At 52.1% G+C, this 20,965-nt stretch overlaps 1 protein-coding gene across 1 annotated transcript in view; it reads left to right on the top strand.

The window, feature by feature from the left end:
* Positions 1–20,965, top strand: part of EFCAB8 (EF-hand calcium binding domain 8) — a 46,166-nt gene that overhangs the window by 15,007 nt on the left and 10,194 nt on the right. The window contains exons 9-20 of the mRNA XM_044927380.1: positions 582–655; positions 2,753–2,883; positions 7,091–7,158; positions 7,438–7,589; positions 9,470–9,607; positions 10,946–11,059; positions 12,203–12,430; positions 13,640–13,710; positions 14,746–14,950; positions 15,789–16,001; positions 16,963–17,097; positions 20,250–20,471. Of these exons, the coding sequence (XP_044783315.1) occupies positions 582–655; positions 2,753–2,883; positions 7,091–7,158; positions 7,438–7,589; positions 9,470–9,607; positions 10,946–11,059; positions 12,203–12,430; positions 13,640–13,710; positions 14,746–14,950; positions 15,789–16,001; positions 16,963–17,097; positions 20,250–20,471 (1,751 nt within the window). The remainder of the gene's footprint in view (positions 1–581; positions 656–2,752; positions 2,884–7,090; positions 7,159–7,437; positions 7,590–9,469; positions 9,608–10,945; positions 11,060–12,202; positions 12,431–13,639; positions 13,711–14,745; positions 14,951–15,788; positions 16,002–16,962; positions 17,098–20,249; positions 20,472–20,965) is intronic.

The following is a 20,965-nucleotide window of genomic DNA, read 5'->3' as shown; positions in this document are numbered from 1 at the left end:
CTCAGTTCCCTTATTCAAATGGGAATGAGCACATTCAGTTCATGGATTTGCTAGAAGGTGGAAGGAGAGAAAGTGGAGGGCAGGGCTGTGCTTACCATGCAGGCTCCAGACATGCTTGCTTTACTACGCATGCATGCAACTTCTTGGAACTTGTATTTGCCAGACAAGATGGGGCATGTAGTTTGAAGCAGAATGACAAACTCCCAAATGACTGTTTTCAGAATGAATAAGAGCCCAGGATCTCAGTTCATTCTCTGCTCCTGCAGAGTCTGAGCTCTCTAATGGAGACTCAACAGGGGAGAGTTGAGTCTCTAAAATGTGGCTCCAGCTCTGCCAGGGGCTGACGGGGGAACTCTGAGCAGCAGTGTTTATTGGCTCAGGTCTGTTTCCTGGGTGCCAAGTTCAGTGTCTGCACTGAACTTGCCAGGACACAGGGAAGCTTGAGCGAGCATTTGTATGGGAAAGCCTTTTGAGATGCATGGGAGTTGCAAACCAGCTCAAGGGGTCTTGCTCTTGAGGTCTTGTTTGTCCTGCAAGTGGGAAGACCTGGTGACCTGGGCCTTGATTTTCTCCCCTATCAGATAACTGGATCAGCGTTTCTACCCGGAGGCTTCTAAGTGAGAAGTCCCCTATGTATAGAAGTTACCGGCTGAAGGTAAGGGGGCTCTTTCCTTGGCTGTTTCCATGGTAACTAGCTGTACACATGTACCACTCAGAAATAAATACAGCAGGTGGATCTGCCCTTGGGTCTGTGGCATTGGGCACTGGTCCCCGGGGAAGGGGGTGGAGGCACCTGCTGGATCCCGCCGGCTCTTTCTGCAGAATCCCCAGGCGAGGCTGGTCTCTCTCAACACCTTCCTTGCGGCCCCTCCTGGGTGGCTTCTCACCATTGCCCAATTCCTTTCTCCATATGGTGCTTTCTGCATTCAGCAACTTAAAGAATCATGAGCTAGAAATACAGTCAGGTCACTCCTTTGCTCAAAATCCCAGTAGCTGTCCTGTTTGAACAAAGTCTCAAGTGCACCCCACGACCATCAGGACGGGAAGGGCTCTGGCCCCTGGATTGTTTCTGGTCTTGCTTTCTACCTTGCTTCTCCTCACTCTGCCACAGAAATGCCAGCAAACTGCTGTTCTCTGAGTGCGAAGCCCTTGGCACGGCAGGGCCTTGGCACGTGCCATTCCTTTAGGCTACTGTGTTCTCCCCCCACTTACTGTACACACCCCTCTACTTGCTTTGGTTCCTAAGCAGCCAGCCTAGCACAGCCCTGCTTGCCATCCACCTCTGCCTTCATCCCTGCACTGCAGCGCTGATAACAGTGGTCCCCAACCTGGCATGAGGGAATGGTTTCATGGAAGACAGTTTTTCCATTGACTGGGGTGGGGGATGGGGTCAGGGTGATTGAAGTGCATTTCATTTATTGTGCACCTTATTTCTATTATTATTACATCAGCTCCACCTCAGATCATCAGGCATTAGGTCCTGGAGGTCGGGTACCCCCTGGCATATAGGACTGTGGCACCTGTCACAATGACTGTTTTTCTCCCATGCCTCTGAGCTGTTCTCTGACATGAGCTGGCTTTCCTACAATTCAGCTCAATCCTAACACTGTGTACCCAAAGATAGCCTCAGACCCTGCGGGTTAAGGGTCCCACGAGACTGCCCTCCACTTCCGATGCAAAGTGCAAGTTCAGGTTGTCACCTGTGCTTCTGACCCACCGGCATAAACGAGGTTTCCATGACTCCCCTCCTTGGGTTCGATTAATTTGCCAGAGTAGCTCATGGAACTTCGAGAAACATTTTACTTCACTAGATCACTATTGTTTTTGTTTTAAATAAAAAGATGTAATTTAGGAACAGCCAGGTGGCAGAGATGCAGAAGGCACGGCAGAAGTGGGGGTGGAGCTCCCATCCCTGTCTGGGTCCCCACTCTCCCTGTACGCGTTCTCCAGCCCAGAAGCTTTCTGAATCCCATCCTTTTGGGTTTCTATGGTGGCTTTGTTACACAGGCATGACTGATCCCTTTGTCAGCCATTGGTAATCAAATCATCCTCCAGCCTTCACCGTGACAGGCACTTGGTGAAACAGCGCACGTGAGACCCAGCTCAGTGCCTGACGACCCCTCCAGTCATCTTGTCCATTCTTGTCCTGGAGAGGAAAATGTCCTGACTGGAAGGCCAAGCGTTAGGGCCAGACCTCAGAGTGCATCCAGCCAGGCCATGCCCTTGGCCTGTGGGTTGCAGCCTTTTTTCCACCCAAGTTGCACCAGATGACATCCTCGTGTTCTGCATACCTCATCCTGACAAACACGAGGCGGGTGTTGGGGAGCTGGGAAGCGCTGGCTCCCTGTCGACTAGGGATGAGGGTGGATGACAGGGACTGTGGACTAGGCAGACTTGGACCCATCCTGCCTCCCACCTTGGGATGGGGCCACAGAGAATGGTATTATTAGTATGCACTTGACCTAGCCTGTCCTCTGATCTATAAATAAGAGTTCACGTGAGATTTCAGTGCTTCTCACCTGTTCCATTGACAACTGGTGGCCATACTGTCCTGGTCACATTACCTGGGCTAGAACTGCGGGGCCGGAGCTCTTTGCCAGAGCCTTGATCACTAGCACTAGACGCGGGATCTCCTGGCCCTTCCAGCCCCCGATCTCTGCCACTTTCTGGGAGCTGGGCCTGGACGAGGTGGGGCTGGGCCTGGACGACTGTGCTTGGGTTGGGTCTCCCACCACCATCGCTCTCTTTCCAGGCTCTCCACCTCAACTGGTGTCAACAGGTCAAGTTCATCCCCCAGCTGAACCTGGTGGCCTCCTGTTCAGCCATTGACAAGTCATCTCTGGTGCTGACAGTGTTGCCATCCAGAGTCCCAGACAGCCTCAAGTAAGGGGCGCCCATCTCCAGGTGGAGGTGGCGGGCCTGGAGAGGGTGGGTGGTGACACTGTCTCTGGCGTGCCGGCTTCACTTCAGCCACACGTGGCCGTCCCTGCTGAGAGGGGCCCGCCTCTAGCACGGTGGCATCTCCTGTGGGCAGTACAGAGGCCTGTGGATCAGGCTGGGTACAAAGAATCACTGTATGTCCTGAGAGCCAACAGTGGGCTGTGGTGGCTGGAATATGGGCTCTGGAGTCTGTTTTTCGTTTTTTAAATTTGAGATTGTCAGTTTTGAAAATTGACATATAATATTATATTAAGTTTCAGGTATGCAATAGAATGATTTGATACTCATATATAATTTGTGAGGGCTTCCCTGGTGGCTCAGTTGGTAAAGAATCCACCTGCAATGTGGGAGACCTGGGTTCGACTCCTGGGTTGGGAAGATGCCCTGGAGGAGGGCATGGCAACCCACTCCAGTACTCTTGCCTGGAGAATCCCATGGACAGAGGAGCCTGGCGGGCTACAGTCCATGGGGTCCCAAAGAATCGCACATGACTGAGTGACTAAACACATGTATTGTGAAATGATCACAGTAAGTCTAGTTAACATCTATCACCACACACAGTTACACGTTCCTTTTTTCCTTTCCTGCGATGAGAACTTTTATGGAGTCTGGTTTTAATCATTCTGGCATTGCCACCAGCAGCAAAAATATAAGGTCTCTTTTATCCACCAATCTATACACAAAATTCAGCACAAAGGCTGGCACATAGTATGAGACAGTCAGAAAAATGTTTTCTGAGTGAAGGGATGAATGTGGGTTGCTTTACTTCTGTGAACCTCAGTTTCCTCCTGTTCTCAAAGGGGACGATAACAGCCCTTCACTTACCTCAAAGCTTAGGTGAACGAGCGCCGTATGTGGCCTGTGTTCGGCAGTTGGCCACACTAATTCTTTGGAGATGGTTCTAATATATTTCCTTCATGTTTGATTCCTTTACCCCGGAGGGATATTTTCTTCTGTTGCCTTTTTTTTTTTTTGAAAATCAACTGATGGGAATTCCCTCGTGGTCCAGTGGTTGCTGCTGCTGCTAAGTCGCTTCAGTCGTGTCCGACTCTGTGCGACCCCATAGACAGCAGCCCACCAGGCTTCCCCGTCCCTGGGATTCTCCAGGCAAGCACACTGGAGTGGGTTGCCATTTCCTTCTCCAATGCATGAAAGTGAAAAGTGAAAGTGAAGTCGCTCAGTCGTGTCCGACTCTTAGCGAGCCCATGGACTGCAGCCTACCAGTCTCCTCCATCCATGGGATTTTCCAGGCAAGAGTACTGGAGTGGGGTGCCATTGCCTTCTCCACGATTTCGCTACTGAGGGCCCAGGTTTCATCCATGATTGGACAGCTAAGATCCCACAAGCTGCGTTGTGCAGCCAAGAAAATAAAATCAGCTGTTAGTCATATAGGTATATGTATATATGTAAAGAAGATTCAAACATCTGGAATCTTGTGGGGCCCCGTCCCCTCCCCGCTCCCTTATCCAGTCCTCAAGTCCTCAAACTAACTCTAGGCTGGAGGAGGGGAGCATATGCCTGAGGTGGTGGGGCGGCTTCCATCTTGCTTTTGTGCTTTGAGTGGAGTGGTGTGGTGGCATTTTTCTTGGAGCTGGTTTGTCGGTTTGGTTCCTCTGATTTGGTGGGAGTATTACCTCATGTTGGTGATATGTCTTTCATTCAGCTTCTTGTTTTATTGGGTCTCAGTGGCAGGAGGCTGTCATGGGGATTACTGCGTTGTGGCCACGAGGGCCTCGGTGGCTGGCCCTGCTGCCTTCCCACTCTAGCCACACTGGCCCCCTCGTGGTTCAAGCATGTTCCTGCCCCCAGGCCTTTGCATTGCTCCTCTCTGCCTGTTTTGTTTTTTTTTTTTTGAAACATTTTTCCTTTTATGAAAGATTTCAAACAAATAGAAGTAAAGACATAGTATAATGCTTTCTAAGTTTGATCCCTAGGTTGAGAAGATTCCCCTTAAGAAGGGAATGGCTACCCACTCCAGTATTCTTGCCTGGAAAATCTCATAGACAGAGGAGCCTGGTGGGCTACAGTCCATGGGGTTGCAAAGCATTGGACACAACTGAGCAACTAACACTTTAATATTCCTAGTACTACCCAAGTTAATCTTTACCCAAGTGTCTCAAAAACATCTTTTTATTATTATTTGGAATTAGATATGGGCAAGGTTTCTAGGATGGTTCTGGGCAGAGGAATGGTGTGGTCTGACATGCGGAGCATCTTTCTGGCTGCTCTGTTGCAAGTGATGGTCGTGGTGGTATTAGTCGCTAAGTTGTGTCCAACTCTTTTTTTTTTTTAATTTTATTTTATTTTAAAATTTTACATAATTGTATTAGTTTTGCCAAATATCAAAACGAATCCGCCACAGGTATACATGTGAACACATAGACTGCAGCCCGCCAGGCTCCTCTGTTCATGGGATTCTCTAGGCACGAATACTGGAGTGGGCTGCTGTCTCCTTCTCCAGGGGATCTTCCTGACCCAGGAATTAACCCGGGTCTCCTTCATTGCAGGCAGGTTCTTTACCCACTGAGCTAAGAGGGAAGCTGTATATGGGCAGGAGGGGAAATAAGGACACCAGTAAGGATGCCGCTGTATTAATTCAGGGCACACACAATGGTGGCCTGGAGTCCCCCAGGAGTGGACATCAAGATTTATTTTAGGGGTGGGTTGCAGAATATATAGTTATACACATGTGCACATACCCACTTTCTTCATGTGTGAGTGCAGTACACGCCCTGGCCAGCAGGTGACACCATTGACTGCTCTTGTTCAGTCTCTCAGTTGAGTCCAATGCTGCGAGCCCACGGACTGCAGCACGCCAGGCTTCCCTGCCCATCACCAACTCCCGGAACTTGCTCAGACTCGTGTCCATTGAGTCCGTGATGCCTTCCAATCATCTCATCCTCTGTCATCCTCTTCTCCTCCTGCTTTAATCTTTCCCAGCATCAGGGTCTTTTCCAGTGAGTTAGGTGATGCCCTCTGCAGGTGGGGCCGGCACTGTCAACCCAAATTCTGCCTCTGGAGTGGCCTTGTGGACTTCTCCCCTGAGTCACACCCTGACCTTCCAATTTCTTCTTCACACAGAAGTCTCCTGCAGATCTGGTCTCCTCCAGCGGTCTGTTTATTTCCCTGCAGGACTTGCCATGATGTGTACATGCCCATTTCCTTGTCTCTCTATTCTTTACTCTCTCAGGTGGTTTTCCTCTAGAAGGGAAGCTTCAGTGAAGGCAGGAGCATCCTGTCTGCTCATCCTGGAAGGGCACAGGAACTGGGAAACCTTCCTTGAATAGATGGGTGAATCAGCCTGAAATAATTTCTAGTAATAGTTTGTGACAGTTCTTCCAGAATATTTCTTTGCACACATTCAGTGTGGAGGGAGACATATCTGGTTTGACAACACAGATATTTCATATGCTTTTCTTGAACTTTTGAGTTTTAGAGGAATCCTTCTGGCTGTGGAGTGGGGAGCACAGGGAAGTGGCAGAAAGGCAGGAGGTTAAGAGCCTCCCACTCCAGGAGGCTGATACAGAAGTGAAGGGGGCTTGGGCCCTGGTGGGATGTGGGCAAAGAGGATTTGGGGCTCGGCTGAATAATGGGAATTCAGGAGAGGGAGCCTCTACAGTGATAACCAGGCTTAGGCCCCCAGTGGCAGAGGAGCAGTTCAGGGCCAAGTTTGGTTGAGAACATGCTGGAGTTGAGTTCATTTACTTATGGCTGTGCTGGGTCTTCATTGTTATGTGCGGGCTTTCTCTAGTTGCTGTGAGTGGGGGCTACTCTTCACTGCAGTGCGGTAGCATCTCGTTGCAGGGGCTTCTCTTATTGCAGAGTACAAGCTGTAGGTACACGGGCCTCAGTAGTTGCAGTGCACGGGCTTAGTTGTTCCACAGCATGTGGAATCTTCCTGGACTGGGGATCGACCCATACCCCCTGTGTTGTCAGGATGATTCTTATCCACTGTGCCACCAGTAAAGGCCTAGAGTTGAGTTTTGAAGGGAGAGTTTGAGTAGAAAGAGTTGGTGGGGCAGGATGTGTGGACATGAGGGAACAGCACACGCAAAGGCACAGAGCTTCTAGGGCTCTGGGGCCTGTGAGGCCATTGGGCTTGACTTTCTCCCTGACCTTCCCGGAACCCCTGCCTCCTTTGCTGTTGTAGGGTGTCAGTGCTGAATTTGAGAAAAGGCATTCTTTGCTTTGATTACTGCCCAGACAAGAACGTCCTGGGTAAGTAACCTTTGTATCACGTGGAAGGTGCTGGTCTGGCAGAATGAGGGTGAGGCCTGCTGAGGCTGTGGGAGCTATCAGAGTTGAGGGGGAGGCCGCGTGGCATCTGGCCTCTGGCCGCTCTGGTGCCCGCTCATGGGCACCTGGGGTGGAGTGGTGACACGGGCTTGCTTGGCTTGGTGGTGGAGGGGATGGGGGTGGGGAGGGCAGTCTGAGGCCTGTCCAGGACAAGGTCCCAGCACAAGCCCCTAGTGGCTGATACCTGGTTTTCAACTCCAGTGACTGGTGGCTATGACCCCCTCATCCGCCTGTGGAACCCCTTCTTCTCAAGGAAGCCCGTGTGGATGATGAGGGGGCATCAGACTTCGGTGACACACATCGTTGTGAACAGCAAGGACAGCAGCATCCTCCTCAGCGTCTCCAAGGACAAGGTATCACCCTGGGGGAGCCCAGCCCTGACGCCCCCCGGCCCATAAGTTCCCATTTCCCAAAGATGCTGGCCCATTGATAATGAGCTAGCTCAGCCAGCCAGGGGGCTGCCAGTTGGAGAGGCTCAGGGAGTGGTGGGACCTCCCTGCCCATGGTCCCACCCCTGCCCAAAGGCCTAGAGGGGGGTACCCCAGGTGGCACCATGGGTCTCTGACCACCTCACCCCCCCACCACAATAGAAGCCTGAGCCCAGCTCTGAGCAGCCCACTAGAGCTGCTTTCCATGTAGCCCAGCCTGGCTACGTGGTTTGTGGTCCTGGCCGGGGCCCTTCGCTTAACTGGGTCTCAGTCTCCTCACCCAGAGAATGGCTGTTGAGTGGTTTAGAGAAGGGCAGGTGGTAAAGGAGCAGTGGCCTGACTGACACATAGTAGGTGTACAACACAGGTGAGCCTTTCCCCTCCCCCAGACCCAGACTTGCTGCTCTCAGCTCTCCCAGTGACCTCTCTTGCCTGCTCTGGCTGGACCTTTCTCAAATGCCCGAGCTCCTCTGCTCAGGTCCGTTACTCTGCTCCTCTGAGCTATGGGTTCAGGATCTCTCCCCACCCACTGGGGATTGCACGTCAACAGTCCCAGGTGTCTTCCTGCAGGGGACAAGTTTGTGTCTTCTGGGACTCGGTAGATCAGGAGCAGGCAGGGCCCTTGGGTCACCAGGACATGCTCCCCAGCACACCCCATACTTGTTATTGTCTGGAATGCTGCTGGCAGCACCAGGAGCTGGGCATCGTCCCCTCTGGTGAAGACTCTGAGACTGGAGGGGTGGGGAGACAGAAACAGACGCTCATGGTCAGTGATAAGTGGAGCCAGGATGTGGATGGGGCCTGTGGATTCAAGCCCCTGCCCTGTCCGGTTTGCTGCTGATGCCCCCGGGTGAGGAGTGTCCTGCAGGGACTTCCATGGGCCCCTCTGGGGACACTTCCTCAACTTGGGAGGAACCCAGGGGGACAGGCTGGCCTTTTGGGCAACTAAGTTGGCAGTTCTATCTCTGCCCTGCCTGGCTTTACTGGAGGGATGCCGGGGTGGGAGCTGAGTGTCTGGTGGGCGTGGGCTGCCTGATGAGGTCTCCATCCTCAGCTGATGAGCAGCAGGTGCTCAAGCAGGGTAGACGCCTTGGGAGGAGGAGACTGGGAGTGGTGTGTATGGCTCAGTTGCCTTATGTGACCATAAGCAAGGACTGATGCTGAAGCTGAAACTCCAATACTTTGGCCACCTGATGCCAAGAACCGACTCATTTGAAGAGACCCTGATGCTGGGAATGATTGAAGGCAGGAAGAGAAGGGGACGACAGAGGATGAGATGGTTGGATGGCATTACTGACTCAATGGACATGAGTTTGAGTAAACTTCGGGAGTTGGTGGTGGACAGGGAAGCCTGGCATGCTGCAGTCCACGGGTTGCAAAAAGTCAGACACAACTGAGCAATTGAACTGAATGACTGAACTGAACCTGAACTGAACGATGTGTCTGGGCTTCCCAGGTGGAGCTAGTGGTAAAGAACCTGCCTGCCAATGCAGGAGATGTAAGGGATGTGGGTTCGATCCCTAGATAGGGAAGGTCCCACAGAGGAAGGCATGGCAATCCACTCCAGTATTCTTGCCTGGGAAATCCAATGGACAGAGGAGCCTGGCAGGCTACAGTCCATGGGGTCGCGCAGAGTCAGACATGACTGAGCAGCCAGGCATACATGCATGGTGTCTCTGTCATGGGCTTGTGGTCTGTGGCCGTGACAGCACGGTGGCTGTGCTCCCAGGAGCACCCCCAGGTCTTGGGCCAGCCGCATCCCTGAGAACCCACTCTTGACCTCTCTGCTGATTTCCCACCCCCAGAATATTCGCGTGTGGGACATGCAAGACTACCAGTGTCTTCAGTCCTTCTGCGGGAAGCATTTTGCCCTGGGACATTGCCCCATCACCAGCGTCTACTTCCACAAAGAGGACAACTCGCTCATCTGCAGCACCTATTCAGTGAGTGCTGTGCGGGAGGGAGGCGGGCCATGGCTGCACGAGGAGGGGAGGGGCCATGGTCTGCTGACCCATGGGACACCGAGGGGTGGTCACATCCTGTCCTGACCGAGACTGCTTTCTGCCATGAGGACAAAGCTGCTGGGCTCTGTGGCCTGGCCCTCAAAGTGCTATCCCCTGTGATTTCCTGGAGGACTGCTTTAGGCCCCCGTGGTCACCCTCTATGTTGCTCTTGCTGCTCTCTTGACCTTTGCCTCCTCCAGTCCCTCCTTCTGGAAGCCCACCTTGACCCCCAGGCTAGGTTAGAAGCCTTCACTCCAAGCTCCTTTGCCTGGCCTGGATCACAGCCCTTCTGACTCTGTCCTGTCATGGTTACATGATTGTCTTTCCTGCCAAATCATGAACCCCAGGAGGGCAGGGCCCACACCCACACTCGAGCAGTCCCTGTGAAGGAAAGAACCTGGGGGGACCTGCCGTGAAGCCTGCCTGTGAGCCGTGACTCAGCTGGTGCCCATGTGAGGTCTGCCCTGAACCCCTCAGGGTGGGATAGCCTGGGAGAAGCACAAAGGGCTGACTGTCCACGGTGCCAGTGGAGGGGGGCGATGTGACAAGTTAGGGGGCTACAGGGATGCTTGGCAGCCAGTAGAAGAGGTTCGATCCAGAAAGGGAGACGAGGGTGTCATCTGTGGTTGAGAGGAAGTGGTAGCCCTACATGGCTCTTCTTCCCTCTGTTGGCCAGCTGACACGCTCAGTGTCCTTGTGCCGTTGGCTGACTCTCCCAGACGGCAGGTGTCCTGAGAAGGGAGTTGGTGGGTTCCTTCCCCTCTGCTGACTGTCAGGACGGCTGTCAGTGCTTGTTGAATTCAACAGACCTTGGAAGTCCGTTTCAAAGCAGAGAGTATATTAATTAGGCACTGGCCCATCCCTCAAGGAACTCATGGGGGAGTAGCATAAGAGATAATTTTAATAGAAAATGCTGTGTGTTATGATGAAGATGTGTGCTGGGTGCCTCATGGAGCACAGAGAAAGGATACTGAGCCTGGCTGGAGGCTAAGGCAGTCAGGGAAGGCTTCCTGGAGGAGGGGACACCAGATCGAGGCCTTATGCTTTTCAGAAGTTATAAAAGGGACTTGGACTTGTGCTTTGGGGTTGTAGGAGCTCTAGGGTTTGGAAGCTCTGATCTCAGGAAGTAGGGGCATGGAGTTGGCGTGAGGTGTCAGAAAATCTGCATGCGGTTGAGGATGTCTTGGTGTCTTGGTTTACTGGAAGTTTCTCCCTGAGGCCAGTCCCTGACAGCGGGCCCTTCTGACTGCCCAACTCTCTGCCCCTCCTCCCCTACAGATTGGAATCCTGAAAGGGTACCTGGAGACGCAGGGGCCTGGGAGAGCAGAGGAGAAGACCACGACTTACAGCACGCCCCTGTGCGCCGTCCTCTACAGCAAGGTTTTCAAGCAGGTCAGTGGGCAGCAGCTTATCTCTAGGGCTGGCAGCAGGCACAGGGGGCGGGGTGGGGCAGGACTCTCAGAGCTTGGGTGGTGGTACGGGGCAGCGGAAGGTCGGCGAGCAGCTGTCTTGCCCAGGGGTTGCCCTGGGGGAGACTGGAGCTCCACCAAGTGGCCATTGGGTCACCAAACTCCTCTGAGCCTGTGTGCCCCTGGCTACCATCCCAGGTCAGCTCTGGGCAGCCTTCTTTCCACTGTGTGTGATGGAACACGGGGTGTGACATGCTCTTTGAGGTTCCTGGGGTAGGTGTTGCCCCTGGAGGTCATTTCCAGGGAAATCGCAGTTCAACTTTGTTATGGAAGGGGAGGGAGGCCCAGGCTGTGGTCCTGAGCAAGGATCTCTGCATTGGGCAGAGCAACTAGGCATGTAGATCCTGAAGTGTGCGGACAGCAGGGCTCCTGGGCCTCTGCCCCCTCTCACTGGTACCCATTTCCTGGCTGGGGCTCTGGGTAGGGCGGCTCTGTCTGCTGCAACGTGGCCTTGGCGGTGGGAGGCCAGCACTTACCTCTTTGGGTTTCCCTCTCGTTCTGGCTCCTGGCACCACCACTCCTCATACCTTAAGGCTCCTCAATGCCCTTAACCAGTTTAAAAAAAATCCCCCTTATCCATCTTTTCTAGATGTTCTCAATGGGAAGGTTAGTCTGAAGGAACATCCCCTGTTGCTGTTTCATCGTCACAGTTGTGATGTTGCTTCAGGTGGGGTGACCTATCTTTATCCAACATTTCCCTGCTTAGGGGGCTGTTAGTGTATTTCCTGTTGTTTTTTTCCTATCCTCCATGTTAATGCTTTTTCAGTAAGTGTCTTTTCTGGATTCGATATGATTTTCTCTGGAAAGAGTCTGATAAATTCCATTTAAGAGTTAAAGGGGATTTCACCAAGCGGTTCCTTCTAAAAGAACTGTGCCAGTTTGCACAGGGCAGAGGAAGGCCTGTTTTCGAGAGTGGGTTGTCCTGCAGCAGGAGGGCCCAGAGTGCCTGTCTTCTTGGTATACTGAGTGGTGGCTGGGCTACCAGCAGTCATGCCAGCTGGCGGCTGCCCTTGGGAGTGGGGGCCTTCCCCTCCCCAGGAGCCCCGGCTGTGTGCGCCCCCCACAGGTGGTGAGCGGCTGTCTGAGCGGCATGGTGAGTGTGTGGGAGGTCGTGACGGGCAGGAGGCTGATGGAGTTCTCAGTGACGGGTGACCAGCAAGTGGAACTGACCGCCATGTCCCTGGATGAGTCAGAGGGGTGCCTGCTCACGGGTCTGCGTGATGGCACCGTGAAGATGTGGAACTACAGCGTTGGCGAATGCCTGCTGACCTTCCCCAATGCGGACCAGTTAGAGGTCAGTCTGGCCCATCGGCTGGGCCTGGGGGCCCCGCACAGCTCCTGTGACCCCAGCATGGGCTATTTCTCATGTCTCCCTGAAAGGCTGTGCACACAGACTCCCTGGCTTTGTGCCTCCCTGAGCCTTTGTGCATAAAATGAAGCTAGTTGAGACTTTCCTGAAGGTCTAGTGGTTAAGACTTCACCTTCCATTGCAGGGGGTGGAGGTTTGATCCTTGGTCAGAGAGCCAAGATCCCACATGCCTTGAGGCCAAAAAAAAAAAAAACCAACACATAAAACAGAAGCAATATGGTAACAAATTCAATAAAGACAAATGGTCCACATAAAAAAAATCTTAATAAATAAAATGAAGATAGATAATAGGGCCTGTCCTCCACAAATGTTCTTCAGATGTCAGCTGCTCTTGCTCTTTTAGTGTGTTAGCACTTCTCATCTTATATCTTGGGAGAATTTTCCCAGGTGGCTCAGGTGGTAAGGAATCCACCTGCCAATGCAGGAGACTCAGGAAGTCCTGAGTTAGTGGGTTCGATCCCTGAGTCAGGAAGATCCCCTGAAATAGAAAAGGGCGAACTGCTCCAGTATTTTTGCTTGGGGAATTTCACGGACAGAGGAGCCTGGTGGGCTGCAGTCCATAGCGTCGCAAAGAGACACGACTGAGCGATTGAGCACACAGGCGCCCTACATCTTAGGGCTTTAGGTGGCATCGTTGGCAGTGGGGTCCTGTGATTCAGAGCCACCCATACCCCTGTTTGGGAAATGCCTGCCAGGGTTGTGAGGAAGATCTGTGGGTGTGGCAAAGTGCAAAGCCAGCAGTTCCTCTTTGGGACTTGAGCCTATTACAAACTTGTGACACAGTTCTTTAAGAAACTCAGAAGGAGCACTTGGCCAAGAAGCCAGGGATTAGGGACTGGTCCAGATCCTATGACTCAGTTGTGTGACCTTAGCCAGGCTTGACCTTGGCTTCCCTCCTGTCCCCTATGAGATGGACATGGACACTTACCCGATCTGCCACCTCCAAGTCCATCACATGGATAATGGGATGTGAGAGCACTCTGAAAAAAAAATATGGTGGTTTCACTGCTAGGGGAAGTCTCATTATCATGGAGAGTTTGGATTTCCTGCTTGGTATGGTTAGGAAGACATTTGGGGCCTGGGCCCATTTTCTCTGAGGTACCTTAGTGTTCTGTTTCCTTTCCTCTTCAATAGATTAGTGGGATTGTCCACATGAACAAAGTGTTCTACACGACTGGATGGAGTAAGAGAATCACTTATTACACGTGAGTAGCCAGGGTGCAGGGCTTCCCTGATTTGGCTCAGACAGTAAAGAATCTGCCTGCAACATAGGAGACCCGAGTTCAATCCCTTGGATGGGAAGATCCTCTGGAGAAGGAAATGGCAACCCACTCCAGTATTCTCGCCTGGAGAATTCCATGGACAGAGGAGCCTGGCGGGCTACAGTCCACAGGGTTGCAAAGAGTCGGACATGCCTGAGTGAGGAAATCACTGCCACCAGCCAGGGCGCACGTGGGAGGTGCGGGCAGCTGGCCCTTCTCTCTTTACTAAAGATGGTCTCCTCCATCCCTAACGTTGCTGGTGGCTGGAACACCAAGCAGGAAGTTAGTGCAGGGTGAGGTTTACTGCTTTGTCCTCTCATCTGTCCACTTATTCATCACTCCATGAGGCCAACAGGCTTTGTACTAGGTCCTGGGAATGGATATAAGCAAGAACATGAAGTCTCCATCCTCCTGGAACTCAGACACTAATCAAATAACTTAATTTATAATGATAGTCTGTTCAGTGCTATGAAAAAAACAATACAGGTTTCTATGGGGAGGGGACGAAATCTGATCTAGTGTCAGGGGCCATCAGAAAAGGGTCATCTGAGGTGTTGTGAGTGGAGTGGGATCTGAAGAGTGAGCAGGAGAGGTCTTAGTGAAGCAGTGAGGGGCTGGGGACAGGAGCGACATTATAGGCAGAGGAATAGCAAGTGTAGGGTCCCGTCCTCTTCAGAGAGCCTTTCTAGGGTCATGATTTCCCCTTCTTTCAGCCTGAGGTCTTACTCAGGTGTCTGAATGGGGCGAATCTGTAAGATTAGTGTATGTGAAGCCCCTAGGACAGGCTTTTAGAGCAGGCACATCGCAGATGCTCAGTTAATGCAGTCAGCCGGGCAGAACTCCAACTCTGCTCTACGCCTCCTCTGGAGGGGTCCTCCTCTGGGTCAGAGCTTGGAATCCCGGAGGCTTGGATGTTCTTCTCCCAGGATACCAATAAGGCTGAGCGCTCCACCCTCCTGCCTCCGGGCATGTGTGCAGGTTCCACAAGATCAAGCCGGTGCTCTTATGCTACCACTGGCAGACCTTCCACACGGAGGATGTCCTGAGCATGGCCAAGTACCAGAACCAGTTCATCGCCACCTCCTCCTACAACGGGGACATCCTGTTCTGGAACATCGGCACCTTCAGGCCCATCCTCAATTTCAACGCCTCTCAGAGCCCCTTGCCCTTGCTGCCCAAGAGGGTACGGTCAGCAGAAGCATGCTGTCTTCTTCGTGCTCTCTTAGCTGTGGGCCAGAACCATGTAGGGCTGGGGAGTGGGTCAGGGACACCCTGGGAGGTGGAAGGGAGTGATGGTGACTTGTTCTGAAGGAGTTCGGGAGCTAGGGAGGTAGGTGGTAGTTCTTATAATTATTCTTATTTGACAGATGAGGAAACAGGCACAGAGAGGTTAAGTATCTCTCCTGAGGTCACACAGCCATCAAGTAATAGATCCAAATCCAGGCTGTCTGACTCCAGAGCCTTGTGGCTCTAGTCCTGGTCTCCCGAGGAGATTACTATCTCTTTGAAGGTGGCTCACATTGACCCATCGCTACTACAGATTACTGCTCTGGGCTCACTGGGCTCTTGGTAGGACTTGGGAAGCCCCCACAGTCTCTGAATGACTGTATCTTTGTGGATTAAAGCTGGAAGGGGCCTTCGGGGTCACCCAGTCCAGTAGTTTTCCAAACTTGTGGAGAGAGGCTTAGAGGCTATTACAGCAGCTTCTCCAGGATGCTTCAGCTTTTTGTCTATTTTACACTTTGGAGTTTCCCTTCAGGCTAAAAACTACTTCAAAAATACTTGGGAAGCACTGTCCACTTACAGCTAGGGAGACCGAGTCCTTCCTGGGCGCTGTCCCCTGCCTGTGGGTGCCCCGGGGACAGGCTTCTAAGCTCTGGTTCAATGCCGTTAAGGGTACAGGGTTTTTGGGAAGCAAGCCCAATGCACCCGGAGGGCCCCGTGGTGTTGGCATTGGGCGGGGAGGCCTCCCTTCCATCCGGGACACGGCAACACCTCATGGGACTCCCTCCCACGCACAGGTGAAGGATGTGGACGCCTGTGTGTTCGATAGCCACAGGCCCAGCAAGCCCTGCATCGAGCAGGAGAAGTGGGCTTACAAACCGCACCTACAACCCCCAGGCCTCAGCACGAGGGCCACGGTCGATGCCAACCTGCGACGGAACCTGATGTCGGCGCCTCCAATGATGAGATACCCCAGAGACAAGGAGCCGGCAAAGCCAGTGCCCCTGAAGGTGGCTGCCCCATGTCCCCACCACCCGAGGAGGCGCCTTGGCCAGGCCCGGGTGGGGTCCCTTCCAATTAGGCCCATGGCTGCCTCGGGCCTGGGCCCAGTCTCTTCCAGGAGCACGGCCAGTACAGACCTAGTGTCTGCAGGCTCGAGGGTCAAGGGTACAACTGAAGTTCAAGCCTTTCTCTGTCCTTGGGCTCCCATCACCCAGGCAGAGATGAGCCACCATGCCTCCTGCCCCAGAGAACGAGCTGTGGGGGTCTGAAGCCCAGAGACAGACACCACTTCCCTCCTCCTCTGAGTCCTGGCCTCTGCCCCAGGTTAACCTCTCCAGGCTTGTCTGACAGCCCTGTTCTGGAGCAGGGGAGTTGGAATGAAGAGCAGGGGGTAGCTACTCTCTCCTGCTGACCCAGCATGCATTGGCTTCTGACCCTTAGCCACGAAGACCATGATCTCCAGTGAGAGGCCTGAGGGACCACTCAGATTGTCTCAGCACCTGCAGTCTAATTCCCATTCTGGGGAGCTGGGCCTCAATGAGAAACCCCACCTTCCCCAGACACAGAGGGCTTGTGAGGCACAGGGCAGTCTGCACCTCAACCCACATGACCTGCTGGATACATGCACGCCTGTCACTCTGAGGCTCTCAGACCATCCTTGAAGTGTCAGGGTTGCATAACTACATACACACCCCTTGATCCTCACCTCTAGCCAGAGTGTCTTTCCCAGGATGAAAGAGGGGGCTTCCCCAAAAGCCAACTGTGCTCTCTGCCCTGAAAGCAGAAGCTGCCGGTAACTTAAACTGAGATTCTCCAGCGTCGGTGTGTCTTTATGCCCAGGATCCTTTGGACACCCAGCTGTATCTTTTGGGGGGAGGTGTCCACTCTTTCAGCATTTGCCTCTGTCTCTGTTCCCCAGAGATTGTCTCAAGCTGAACTGGGAGGCCCATTTTTTTTTTTTTTTTCCAGAAACCTCTCAGTGCTAGCAGCCTCAGTCAGTCAAGATTATCCCTTGACAGACATTCAACTCTCAAAGAGGCTGAAAGGAAAAAAGCAGACTTCCAGAAGAAGCTGTTGCTGCAGTCCAATGCATCGGTGGAGAAGGTTGGCCATGGGGGCTGGGTTGTGAGCCAGGGGCTGGACAGTTGGGATGCAGACTGGAGATGTGGCACCTGGGGGTCTGGGAGCCCAGCCTTGTTCTCCCAGGACCTGGAGAAGCCTGTTGGACACGATGGCAGTGCTCAGGATCTTGGCTACAGGGCTGCCATTTGGGGGGTGTCCCCAGTGTGTGGGGCTGTCTAGGGAGGGGAGCAGTGTTCCTTCCTGGTTGGGGGGCTGGACTGGGAGGTAGGAGATGTGGCATGTTCAGAACCCACTGGTGAAATGCCCTCCTGAATTTTGCGTGACTCGTGAGTGGGGATTGGGTTATCTCTGTTCTTCCTCCTCCTGTACCTTCCCCCTTTCTGAGCTTGGACACGTCTCCCTCTGCCGTCACCCCTGGGTAAGGTGACCTCTAAGTCCCCTTCCAGGTTTAATCTGAAATAATAGGGTAATTCTATATGGGTCTCCTAGGCTCCTACCATGAGCCCAATGAGAATATAATTAATAGCTGTAGGTTGCAGCAGGGCTGCTCCATGGCCCAGTTTCTGGGACTCAAGAACAGGGGAGCAGTGTCCTGGGGGACTGGGTCCTGTGGAATGGAGCAGAGAGCTACCAGTGGCTGGACCTTCTCTCCTTCAGGTTCTGAATGTGCTTTCCTCTGTTTTTAAACAAATGGCTTAAAAAAACCCTCCAAAACTTAAAAAAGTAGTATTGGTTAAAAAAAATAGAAATATGTGTAAAGCAAAAAATAAAAGGTCCATGTTTCTCACTGTGTACTCCATCTCATCCCCCAACAACAGTGGTCGCAATCACCATGAAAAGGTTGGTTTAGCTTTGTCTTTTTTTTTTTTAGGGGAGTGATGTTAAATTATATAGCTATGTGCATTTGCTTTTAAAATTTAACTATACTATAATATGGATATGTTTTCTCCTTAGTGATTTGGATTCAGCTTATTCCTTTGTTATGTTAAAAAATTATTTTCTTAAATCTACATTTCTTTAATAGTACATGAGTCTGCCTTTGTCCTCACACTAAGCCAGTCCTAGACATCAGCCTTGTCTTCATTTCTGCCAGTCTGGTAGGTGGAAAATATTGTCTTTTGATATTTCTTTGGTTATTTGTGATGTTGAGCTTTTTGTATTTTTGTTAGACAGTTGCATTTCTTCAGTGATTATAAATGCATATTCATATCCTTTTCCATTCTTTTTTGTGTTAATTTCTTGGAGCTGTCTATATGTTCTGAAAATGAATCCTTTGCCTGTTGTGTCTTGGAGATATTTTCACCTCATCAGCCTTCAGGGTGTCACATTGAGGTTTTAACTTTTTTTTAAATTAGTTAATTAGTTTTATTTTTGGTTGCTCTGGGTCTCCATTGCTGTGCACAGGCCTTTCTCTAGATGCAGTAAGCAGAGGCTACTCTTGGGTGAGGTGCACAGGCTTCTCACTGCATAGGCTTCTCTTGTTGCACAGCGTGGGCTCTAGGGCATGCAGTTTCAGTGGTTCTGACTCCTGGGGACTAAGCATGGGCTGAGTGGTTGTGGCGTGTGGCTGAGTTGCTTCACGGCATGTTGAATCTTCCCGGACTAGGGACCGAACCCTGGCATCTCACTGTACAAATATATCAAGGGGAACGAGTTTGTTTTCTGCATCATTCTGAGTTGAGTACAGGTCTTTAGAAAAATCTTGTTTGAGCCTTCAGTTCAGTTCAGTTGCTCAGTCGTGTCCGACTCTTTGTGACCCCATGAATCGCAGCACGCCAGGCCTCCCTGTCCATCACCAACTCCCGGAGTTCACCCAGACTCATGTCCATTGAGTCAGTGATGCCATCCAGCCATCTCATCCTCTGTCGTCCCCTTCTCCTCCTGCCCCCAATCCTTCCCAGCATCAGAGTCTTTTCCAATGAGTCAACTCTTTGCATGAGGTGGCCAAAGTACTGGAGTTTCAGCTTTAGCATCATTCCTTCCAAAGAAATCCCAGGGCTGATCTCCTTCAGAATGGACTGGTTGGATCTCCTTGCAGTCCAAGGGACTCTCAAGAGTCTTCTCCAACACCACAGTTCAAAAGCATCAATTCTTCGGCGCTCAGCCTTCTTCATAGTCCAACTCTCACATCCATACATGACCACAGGAAAAACCATAGCCTTGACTAGACGAACTTTTGTTGGCAAAGTAATGTCTTTGCTTTTGAATATGCTATCTCGTTGGTCATAATTTTCCTTCCAAGGAGTAAGCGTCTTTTAATTTCATGGCTGCAGTCACCATCTGCAGTGATTTTGGAGCCCAGAAAAATAAAGTCTGACACTGTTTCCACTGTTTCCCCATCTATTTGCCATGAAGTGATGGGACCGGATGCCATGATCTTCGTTTTCTGAATATTGAGCTTTAAGCCAACTTTTTCACTCCCCACTTTCACTTTCATCAAGAGGCTTTTTAGTTCCTCTTCACTTTCTGCCATGGAGAAGGCAATGGCACCCGACTCCAGTACTCTTGCCTGGAGAATCCCAGGGACGGGGAAGCCTGGTGGGCTGCCGTCTATGGGGTCGCACAGAGTCGGACACGACTAAAGCGACTTAGCAGCAGCAGCAGCAGCAATTTCTGCCATAAGGGTGGTGTCATCTGCATATCTGAGGTTATTTATATTTCTCCCGGCAATCTTGATTCCAGCTTGTGTTTCTTCCAGTCCAGCGTTTCTCATGATGTACTCTGCATATAAGTTAAATGAGCAGGGTGACAATATACAGCCTTGATGTACTCCTTTTCCTATTTGGAACCAGTCTGTTGTTCCATATCCAGTTCTAACTGTTGCTTCCTGACCTGCATATAAATTTCTCAAGAGGCAGGTCAGGTGGTCTGGTATTCCTGTCTTCATTTGGTAGCTGTTCATTGATCTATTATGATGTGTCAGGCAGTGTCATATGGGATAAAGTCATGAACAAAAAAGATACAAATCCCAGTCCTTGGGGAGCTCATAGTCTGGCCAAACGTTCCTGTCACCAACTGGGTAGGTAAGGTGGTATTCCATCACTGTTCTCACTGGGCGTCTAGGAAACTGGGGGACCAGGTGGGTGTGGCTCCTTGCCCAGGCATCTCAGCACTGTGCCACAGGGGAGCTCCGGCTCCCAGCACCCCTGAGCGGGTTCGCCTCTCTCGCACAGATAATCTTCTTACAGACCAGGCCTCGGCTGCCACACTCGGCTGCCTTGCTGAGCAGCTGCATGGACGGTTACATCTATGCCTGGTCCATCCACGGGAGCGGAGGCCTGCTGGGCAAGTTCCCTGTGGACTCTGTAGACGAGGGGGACGTGGTTGTGGGTGCCATGGCCACGGATCAAAATGACTGGATTCTTGTCACAGGGGATTGCAAAGGGTGCATCAAGGTGAGGAAGAACTGGCCCTGGGATCGAGGGGCTGGCCTGAGCCATGCTCTGGCCTCCTCTTTGCCATTGGTGGTCCTCGCCCCATCCCTATGTCCTCTGGGCACTTGCTTCACTTGTAACACAGTGGGTGGTGGGGTGGGTTCCCTCAGAGTCCTCTCCTGCCCTCGTGGGCCCAGGGAAGTGAAGGTCCCCGCCCAGAAGCCTTCCTGTGGGTCCTGTGCTTTAGAATTCTCTTCCTGCTACTCCCTCACCCCCAGCTGTGCATCTGATCTGTGATCAGCTGTCTCAGGAGCTGATTTTGTGCTTTGTGGTGATGTGAGTTGTGAATGTCCCGTCCTTGGGTCTGTCACACTCTCCCTGTATGCTAGCTAAAGGTCTGGCCTAGAAGATGCCGTGGTCCCCTCGGGGGTGTGGGTAAGAACCAGCCCCCTGAGGTGAAGAGAAATGGTCTGCGGGGGGACCCTCAGAGTGAGTCGGTGTTGGGGGTCAGGGAG

Source organism: Bubalus bubalis, chromosome 14 (assembly GCF_019923935.1).
Source record: "Bubalus bubalis isolate 160015118507 breed Murrah chromosome 14, NDDB_SH_1, whole genome shotgun sequence".
Lineage (NCBI taxonomy): Eukaryota > Metazoa > Chordata > Mammalia > Artiodactyla > Bovidae > Bubalus > Bubalus bubalis.
This window is presented reverse-complemented; position numbering and strand designations above follow the sequence as displayed.